At 44.0% G+C, this 10,165-nt stretch overlaps 1 protein-coding gene across 2 annotated transcripts; it reads right to left on the bottom strand.

The window, feature by feature from the left end:
• Positions 1-2,661: 2,661 nt before the first annotated feature.
• Positions 2,662-9,416, bottom strand: LOC115126136 (endothelial lipase-like). 2 transcript variants are annotated; one of them, XM_029655734.2, is made up of 10 exons: positions 9,134-9,416; positions 7,612-7,796; positions 7,313-7,492; positions 6,332-6,443; positions 5,693-5,917; positions 5,201-5,443; positions 4,455-4,575; positions 3,930-4,160; positions 3,530-3,637; positions 2,662-3,374 (listed from the first exon to the last, which is right to left on the bottom strand). In XM_029655734.2, exons 1-10 carry the CDS (start codon positions 9,228-9,230, stop codon positions 3,362-3,364), a joined length of 1,515 nt encoding a protein of 504 aa, XP_029511594.1. In that variant the 5' UTR covers positions 9,231-9,416; the 3' UTR covers positions 2,662-3,361. The 2 variants fall into 2 exon arrangements, with proteins under 2 accessions (XP_029511594.1, XP_029511595.1); XM_029655735.2 differs by having other exon boundaries at positions 9,140-9,416.
• Between the last annotated feature and the right edge of the window lie 749 nt (positions 9,417-10,165).

Raw genomic sequence — 10,165 nt, 5'->3', positions numbered from 1 at the left:
TAACATATCAATCATGTAGCTGTAGATCAAATGGTTATTTTCCAGATGTTCAGATCTTCAGTGACGTATTTTGGGGGTAATCACGTGTTTTAGGAAATCAACAACGAGCTGTAGGGAGGAATGAGGTTGATTTCCTGATCTCCGCTTGTCCTGAACGTGGGGAATTTGATTGAGTCGTTAAACGTGTGCCTTTCATGTGCTTTTTACCGAGGAGTGGCTTCCGTCTGGCCCCTCTACTATAAAGGCCTGATTGGTGGAGTGCTGCAGAGATGATTGTCCTTCTGGAAGGTTCTCCCATCTCCACAGAGGAGATCTGTCAGAGTGACCATCGGGTTCTTGGTCACCTCCCTGACCAAGCCCCTCCACCAATTGCTCAGTTTGTCCGGGCGGCCAGCTCTAGGAAGAGTCTTGGTGGTTTCAAACTTCTTCCATTTAAGAATGATGGAGGCCACTGTGTTCTTGGGGACCTTCGATGCTGCAGACATTTTTTGGTAACCTTTTGGTACCCCAAATCTGTGCCTCCTCACTGTCCTGTCTCGAGGCTCTACGGACAATTCCTTAAACCTCATGGCTTGTTTGTTTTGCTCTGACTGTCGACTATGGGGCCTTATATAGACAGGTGTGCACCTTTCCATCATGTCAAATCAATCGAATTTACTACAGGTGGACTCCAATTCAAGTTGTAGAAACATCTCAAGGGTGATCAATGGAAACAGTACGCAACGAATCTAAATGTTGAGTCTCAAAGCAAAAGGGTCTGAACACTTACAGTAACAGTTAAAAGTTTGGACACACCTACACATTCAATGTTTTTTCTTTATTTTCTACTATTTTCTACATTGTAGAATAATAGTGAAGACATCAAAACTTTGAAATAACACATATGGAATCATGTAATAACCCCCAAAAAATTCAACAAATCAGAATAAACTCAGCAAAAATAGGAAACGTCCCTTTTTCAGGACCCTGTCTTTTAAAGCTAATTCGTAAAAATCCAAATAACTTCACAGATCTTCATTGTAAAGGGTTTAAAACACTGTTTCCCATGCTTGTTCAATGAACCATAAACAATTAATGCACATGCACCTGTGGAACGGTCATTAAGACCCTAACAGCTTACAGACGGTAGGCAATTAAGATCACAGTTATGAAAACTTAGGACACTATCATTCTACTGACTCTAAAAAAACACCAAAAGAAAGATGCCCAGGGTCCCTGCTCATCTGCGTGAACGTGCCTTAGGCATGCTGCAAGGAGGCATGAGGACTGCGGATGTGGCCAAGGCAATACATTGCGATGTCAGTACTGTGAGATACCTAAGACAACGCTACAGGCGCAAACCAGATGGGATGGCGTATTACTGCAGAATGCTGCGGCAGCATGCTGGTTAAGTGTGCTTAGAATTCTAAATAAATCGCACAGTGTCAGCAGCAAAGCACCCCCACACCATCACACCTCTTCTTCCATGCTTCACAGTGGAAACCACACATGCGGAGATCATCCGTTCACCTCCTCTGCGTCTCACAAAGATGAGGCGGTTGGAACCAAAAATCTCAAATTTGGACTCATTTGACCAAAGGACAATCTACCGGTCTCATGTCCAGTGCTCATGTTTCTTGGCCCAAGCAAGTCTGTTCTTATTGGTGTCCTTTAGTAGTAGTTTCTTTGCAGCAATTCAACCATGAAGGCCTGATTCACGCAGTCTCTGAACAGTTGATGTTGAGATGTGTCTTACGTTTACTCTGTAAAAATGCAACTTCTGAGGCTGGTACCTCTAATGAACTTATCCTCTGCAGCAGAAGTAACTCTGGGTATTTCATTCTTGTGGGGTCCCCATGAGAGCCAGTTTCATCATAGCGCTTGATGTTTTTTTGCAATTGCACTTGAACTTTCAAAGTTCTTGAAATGTTCCAGATTGACTGACCTTCATGTCTTAAAGTAATGGACTGCCGTTTCTCTTTGCTCATTTCTGAGCAGTTCTTGCCATATGGGCGTGGTCTTTTACTAAATAGGGCTGTTCTGTATACCAACCCTACCCCTACCTTGTAACACAACTGATTGGCTCAAATACATTAAAGAAATTCCTCAAATTAACAAGGCACCAGTTCATTGAAATGCATTCCATGTGAATACCTCATGAAGCTGGTTGAGAGAATGCCAAGTTTGCAAAGCTGTCAAGGCAAAGGGTGGCTACTTTGAAAAATCTCAAATATTTTTTTGATTTAACACTTATGGTTACTACATGATTCCGTATGTGTTATTTCATAGTTTGTTTTCACTATTATTCTACATTGCAGTAATCTTAAGACATCTGCAAAAATGTCTAAAAAACAGTTTTAGCTTTCTCGTTATGGGGTAGTGTGTAGATTGAGGATTTACATGTGCAGAAAGTTAAGGGGTCTGAATACTTTTCCGAATTGACTGCAAGTAGACTTAACATGGACCTAAGTCATTAAGTCAACTTATAGTCACTACACTATAAACACTGAGAAATTATCAGATTTTGGGGCTTTAAGTTAAAGCAACTCAAAATGGGTGCCATATTTTAGTAGTGCTCTACTCGGTTAGTAAACCTTGTAATTTCAAGTATACTTAAAGAGCCAAACGTCAGACCACACCTTGGTATGGCCATCCAGCCAAAGATAAAAGGACAAAACAGAATTAAAAATAAGTGAGTTAATTTATTTAGGAAAAAAACAAAATGTTAGTTACATTATATACACAAACTACTATGGTACACAGAAGTCACAATGCAGTGAAAGATCATGTGAATGCAGCCAGTCACCTCCTTCAGTGATACAGTGTAGTCACGTTAATCTCAGTCGGCTCGCTCTACCCAAAAGAGCTCACACACACACACCACGGTCATACTACACAAATAACAAAAAGACATACACTCAAAACGCAAGCAGACAAATACTGCAACTCACAAATATGAAACAATTCAAATGTAATGTGCGTCAGTACAGGCTGTACTTGGGGGTTGATAAATAAAGGTCTCGCAGTGCTTCCATTCTTCATAAATTAATTTAAAAAATATACAGTAAAGAGACTAGGTTTGTTGGGGAATGTCCGATAACACATTTGAACACCATTTTCCTAATCCGAGTTGACTGCCAGTCTGCACAAAGAAACACTAAGAATCGTCAAGACAGTCCTGACAGACAGTACAATTAAGGACCGCCCCAAACCCTCCCACAGCACGTGCCTCCCGTCGTCCCATTTGACAGAGACCGGAGTCATGCGAGCATCAGTAACCAACGGAAACCATCCAGGAGCTCAGACGAGGAGGTGGCGGTTCTTTCTTCCCACCGTCGGGTTCCCATGGTGACAGTGTATTGATCGTTGAAGTCCTGAATCCTTATGTGTGTAATCTGTCAAATCAGAACAAGAGGAACAATCAATAACCATGATTGACATCAGACTGACAATCTCAGGACCTAATGGTTTAAAGTAATAAAGATTTATACAGAGTCAAAATAAGACACCGTTAGGGAATTCAACAAAACACGATTTGAATGGGCTGTACCTTTTGTTACTGGGTTTTACCTCCCAGCCGTCGCGACACTTGACGTACGTGATCCCCTGTCCTGGAGTGATCTCAGTCAACGAGGGGTCCTGGGCACAGAACGTGAACCTACACAAGCACAAACAAGGAAAAATGGTCAATATGAGAAGTGTAAGACAACACACACAAAAAAGGCAAAGAGTAAGACACTTAACTAAATATGCCAAAGCAGAGTCCCAGTTTATGATGGTGAAAAGAACAAAAAAAAGTATAATTGACTAATGACAACATCCCAGTTTATGAGTGTTTTATCAAATCAGATGGTCGCCGTGGTGAACTACCAACCACCCAATGGAATTACAACTAGCATTTCTAAAAAAATAAACAAAATGGCTGCCGCTGTTCTCCCACCCCAACTTACTTCTTCTGCGTTTCTCCACACTTGACACGGATCCTACGGACCTCCAACACCTGGTTGGTGGGCTTGCTGCTGCTCTTCCAGTCCCAGAAGTTCTTCTTAATGTTTTTCCAGAAGGACCCGAAGGACTCAGACGCCCCCTCCCAGCTCAGACGGATCTTCAGCAGGTCCCCAATGTCATCCTCGGTGAAGACCAGGAAGGTGTTGGTCAGGTTCAAACCCACTTTGTTAGGACTGGAAGGGGGGGCGACACACAAAAGGGTCAATCACAGGTCATTTACAAACAGTAAATAGTTTTCACTTATTTGCTATTAAGTGAGAAGTTAAGGGCTTGATCAAAACCCACACATTCAAATGAGCAGCACCACAATCCTAACTTAACCCATTCAGTACAGAGGTTTTTTTTCCCCCACCCCCAACACACCAGCTTTGACACCTAGTACAAGTCACAATATCGGCGCTATAGTACTACTCAAGACCTTTCATCTTGGGGTTTTAGGTCTAGTCTAGTAAACACCATGTACTCACATGTCTACATGCAAGTCTGTGCTGTCGTTGTGAGCGCCATACAGTTTCACGTAGAAGGTCGGGTCAGCGTCGTCAGCCTGCTTTCTGTTGAACACATGCATCTTCATCTGATAATGGATCCCTAGGAGGGACAAACAGCCCAAGAGGGTTAAAAATCACTTCCATCAACACTAGGGGCAAAGATTTAATTTATACATGAGATTACAGTAGCTTTATGACTGCAAGGTGTGTCAAAACAAGTTGAGATATCAGTACCAGTAGCCAAGAGATAAGAAACAAGGCATTACAGATGTAGATTTATAACAGCAGGAGGCTTTAAACCCAGAGCCCACAGCAGGAGACTTTAAACCCACAGCAGGAGACTTTAAACCCAGAGCCCACAGCAGGAGACTTTAAACCCACAGCAGGAGACTTTAAACCCAGAGCCCACAGCAGGAGACTTTAAACCCAGAGCAGGAGGCTTTAAACCCAGAGCAGGAGGCTTTAAACCCAGAGCCCACAGCAGGAGGCTTTAAACCCAGAGCAGGAGGCTTTAAACCCAGAGCAGGAGGCTTTAAACCCAGAGCAGGAGGCTTTAAACCCAGAGCAGGAGGCTTTAAACCCAGAGCAGGAGGCTTTAAACCCAGAGCAGGAGGCTTTAAACCCAGAGCACACTAGTAAGTTCAAGAAAAGGAGGAAAAACTAGAACCTGGTTACAGTTTGTTGGAACCACTAAACCAACCATAGGGCTACAAAACACAGCTCACCTCCGAAGGGTGTGTCGGCGCGGGTCTTCAGGTACATCTTGCTGTTGCGCCTCTTCCTCGTCTTCTTGGCGTTGTAACCCATCTGGTTGCAGCGGTTCTTACGACAGCTCAGGCAGATGCCCTTCTTGAAGCGTTCAGGGTCTGTGCACTGGTAAGCGAAGCTCGTGTGTTCCTTGCTAAGCAGAGAGTCCACAAACAGGTGTACGGCTCGCTCGTGCTCACACTTCATCACATCCATGAAGTCTGGAGAGGGAAGGACGGGTCAGATTAACTCACAACAGCTAAACCAGAACGGTACTCTGTCCAAATTAAGGTTGCAGAACTCCCAGAGTTTCAGAAATCTTGTTTGGAGGATTCCTGGAACCAGGAGGGACTGTATTTACAAGAGAATCCACCAAGCGAGATTTATTAAAATAAAAGTCATAATAATTAAAAACTAAATTTGGGAAAGATTCAGAAGATGTTGGTCTCCACGTCTCGGTGACTACTCACTTCCTCCGGAGGCGCTGGTCAGCACGCTGGTCAGGTCACAGCCCGGCTGCACGTCTCCTCCGTTGGGATAGATGTCGATGTCTCCGATAGGTTGCTGGATGCCTATGCTCACTCCCAGAGCCTCGCGCGTGTACGTATGCAGGACATCTACGAAGTCAGCGTCGTCCGAAGAGAGGCGCTTCTCATCCCCCACCCCCTCAAACATGGGCCCTGCCGGGTCTAGACCTATAGGAGAGATGGGGGGGGACAGGAACGTCTCATTTGGTGGACAAGACAAGGGGTTGTGTCTAACATGTGTCTAACATCTGTAGGCATACAGTCAATACAACCGAAACTATAGACATCTTAACACATCCGTCACTCCATAAAGACGTGTTTGACGCGAGTTAGATATTTGACTATATGGAGCTTTACCCTAATGGGTACTTGTTTCCTATTGGACGATATGGAGCTTTACCCTACTGGGTACTTGTTTCCTATTGGACGATATGGAGCTTTACCCTAATGGGTACTTATTTCCTATTGGACTAGTATAGAGTTTGATTTACAGGACCTTGGCACCGTGCCAAAGGGTCATGAGAGGTCAGAGTTTTAAAGGAGCAACAGTGAGTGATGTCACACCGTCGTCGAGCCACTTACCTGTGATTCGGCCGACGCTCCCTCGCACAAACGTGCCAGCGTAGCCCGCCACATGGGCCCCCAAGCTGTAGCCAATCAGGTGCACATTCTGCAAAGGCATCTGCTGTTCCTCCTATCGAATACAAGACAACACACACATCAGCTGCTGCTACACTGAACAAGACCTGGCCCTTGGCCAATAGCAGTCAGTCATTCCCTGGGCACCAGCCAATCCCAGCGGAGATAATGAGGGCAGAATACGTTCCCACTCTTCCTTCCATGCAACAGCACCTCTACCTTCTGCCTCAATCTACTCCCCTATCCACAGCCTGAACCCTGGGCTCGCGTGTCAGCCATGTCCTGATCTGGTTCAGGGGACATGAGCCTGAATGAGACGTTGGATGCGTCCCAATACTGTTAAAAAGCCTCCTTTCCCCTCAATCATCCACCTGAACAGACTAGATGAGTGAAAAGGAAAGAAGTGGATTTGAGCTAAACCCAGTCTCTGCTTTTAGTGGAAGTCAAGTCCCGAATGAGGGGAGAGGACTGGGAATGCAGCCATTGGCTCGTGAGGAGCCATTCCAATCGCAAAACTAGATACAGGACAACTCTTCCTCAAGAGCATCTGCCGAGTGCCAACCAACCAACCAAATGTCAGCATACCCAGAACTCATAAGAATTCTAGAATCCCAGAGTTCCCACCCACACCTGCAAAGGTTGCCAGCGGCTTCCAGGCTGTTCTGTTGCTAAGGGAAACCTTCCCTGCAAGCCAATTCTGCGCAACACATTACTACTACAGTAGCCAGTTGGTTGGCTTGGAAGGGTGTTAGGCTACTCAGCTGTGCTCTAGCACACTGGACTCCATGTGTCCTGGATCTGCTAAGCTTCTGGAGACAGTACTGTCCTCCTGTTCATTATTTGTAAGCCTAGAGATCAATGTATACAAACCAAATTCACCCATAGAAGACACCACATAACTATCAAGTCAATTCAATTACAAACCTGGAGCCAGTTGATGGTGGTGGCGACGCTGAGGCCGACTTGGTGGGTGTGATTGACAGCGTCGGGGTAGAGCTGGTGGGCCATGGGCAGCCATTCAACGATGACTACGTTGGCCTCTGGCTCTCGCTGCATCATGGCCGCCACCAGCTTTCGCATCCAACTCTCAAACATCCCACTCATCTGGGGGGGTTCTCAAAGAGTGAGTGATCCTCAAACTATCACACACACACACACACTTCTAAAAACACAAAAGACTCATTAAACTGTGTGAGGATAGTCGAGAAGGGAGTCTGTTTTACCGTCCAGCCGTGGATGATGAAGATGGTCTTGGCCGTGACGTTGAATCCACATTCCAGCAGACTCCTCTTCTCACCAGGCACCAGGATGCAGCCGTCCACGTCTAGGTCCAGACTCTTCCTCATGTTGTATGTGATAAGGTCATGGACCGTCTCATCCTCGCCACTCGGTACTTTAAACTCCTCATCTGAGAAAGAGAGGAGTGAAGGAAGAGGGAGAGGAAACAGGAGAGAGGGGGACATCAGTATTAGTATCATCTAGGTGCATCTCAGTGTTGTCCTGGATTCTTCATATTCCATTCAGCGCACCAGACTGGTGAAAGGAATATGGTGACTATCAGGAGCTTCACAGATCAACTCTGTGTAGTACAGATGGGAGGAGAAGCTGTTACTGTAAAGCCATCTTTACCAATTATTTATATGACAACGCCCTGAAATCACCTCTTAATGTAGTACAGACAGTGTAGTCTATCTTTTTTTTTTTTAAACGCTCGGGGCGGCAGGGTAGCCCAGTAACCGAGAGGTTGCAAGTTCAAACCCCTGAGCTGACAAGGTACAAATCTGTCGTTCTGCCCCTGAACAGGCAGTTAACACACTGTTCCTAGGCCGTCATTGAAAATAAGAATTTGTTCTTAACTGACTTGCCTAGTTAAATAAAAAGGTAAAATAAACATACAAAAATGGCTTACCCACCACTATTAACCATTCTGATGGCCTAGTCACATTAACGCGATACGAGTAGGCCTGCTCCTTGTATATAGTGTCCTTGTTATTTTATTACCATTTTTATTATTTTAAAAACTCCGCATTGTTGTAAGCATTTTACTGTAGTCTACACGTGTTAAACTCGGCGCACATGAATTGCTACCGTGGCCTTTCTGCGACTGGCGCACGGCCACATCTCCGCACTCCAGAGCTCCACACTGTTTTACACTGGTCGTGATCGTACTGACACGCTTTCACACGAACACTCAGGATATCTGCAGTTAATTAAAGAGGGAAGTTGGTCCTACTGTAGTCAGGATAGTCATTCAGAAATATATTCATATTTAGATCACTTTTTGGTACGACTGGCACATGAGCATAAATTCCTCTCGGGAACAGAACAGGATAGTGGAATTGTGGGTATTACATAAAATAGCTTTCATGTAAAAATGTAAAGATAATCGGAATTTAACATTGGAATTTAGACTGATCGCTTTGGCCTACTTTTAAATAGACTCGCGGGGCACTGACTGGGTTCTCAGTAAAACACGGATAAATCTGAAATTCTCAAGTCAATATGGAACAGGAGACGTGGCGTCTTGTCCGGGTTTTGCGCCACATTGTTAACCCTTCCTAAAGTCACTCTTTCAACTCACGCGAAAACTGCCTTAAGAGTCATTGACCCTTTCTTCATGGCGTCTCTCCCTTATGACCCAAACTCCAGTGGGTAATCTAGACTAATATTTTACATTTAGGGAAGGCTATCCGAATATGATTTTAAAGAGTCAAATGAAATAGTTTGTGATTAGATTTAACATACTTTTACCTTTGAAAATGGTGTTCTCGTCCGCTCCCGACACAAAGAAAGCAACTGCACAAAGTAAGAAATTCCACAACAAAAAAGTGCTATTTTTCATTTCTTCTTCTTCTAAAAAAAAAATGTAACGCGCGTTAGTTGTTCAGATAATAACTGGAAGGTTCACAGTTGGTGTTTTTCAGTGAGCCTATCCAATGAACCAAATGTCAATGAAAAGCCGGCGGCAGTGTTTCGTATGTGCCTCAAAACCGGTAGCAGCAGAGTGAATGTATGAATTTGCGTCAAGTTTCTCATTACAGATTTAAATAGTTTCTCCTTTAGTCATCTGATCATCGGCAGATCGCTACGTGGGAATTCTAGGCCTGTAATTGGTCAAGCCCCCATTTTGTTTACGTTTTAAAGGCGTGGCGAAGAAAAGGATGAATGAGTTTGTAGTAGGGCTTCTCACATTGCTTATTTTTAACCCTTTCAGGGCGGTGTGTAAAGAACAAACCATGTGATTTGCACCTGTATGGCTTCGAGTATGTGGAGTAGCCTACACTGAGTACACAACTAGGCTACAGTGAGGCATGGAAGACAAAATGTTAATATCTCAGTTACAACATGTCATAACCTGTAGGCATCACACAGCCGCATGCTTTTTGTCTCTAAATCTTCAAGTCAAACTGGACCTTCCTTTGCCATTTACCCCATAGTAACCACTCACATTTAAATAGGCTATGGTTTAAAACAGTCAAAACACTGAGAGATTAGGTCGATTTTTATTTTTGTTGTGTGTTTCAGAGAGTAAATGTTATTGTCTAATTGTGATGATCAATTATTAAACTTTAGAAAAATAAAAGTGCAACATGTAAAGGGTTGGTCCTATGTTTCATGAGCTGAAAAAAATGTTTAAAAAACCCACAGAAATGTTCATAAGCGCAAAAAAAAAACATATTTCTCTCAAATGTTGCACACAAATGTGTTTTCATCCCTGTTAGCGAGCATTTATCCTTTGCCCAGATAATCCATCCACCTGACAGGTGTGTGAAATCA

Source organism: Oncorhynchus nerka, linkage group LG27 (assembly GCF_034236695.1).
Source record: "Oncorhynchus nerka isolate Pitt River linkage group LG27, Oner_Uvic_2.0, whole genome shotgun sequence".
Classification (NCBI taxonomy): Eukaryota; Metazoa; Chordata; class Actinopteri; order Salmoniformes; family Salmonidae; genus Oncorhynchus; species Oncorhynchus nerka.
This window is presented reverse-complemented; position numbering and strand designations above follow the sequence as displayed.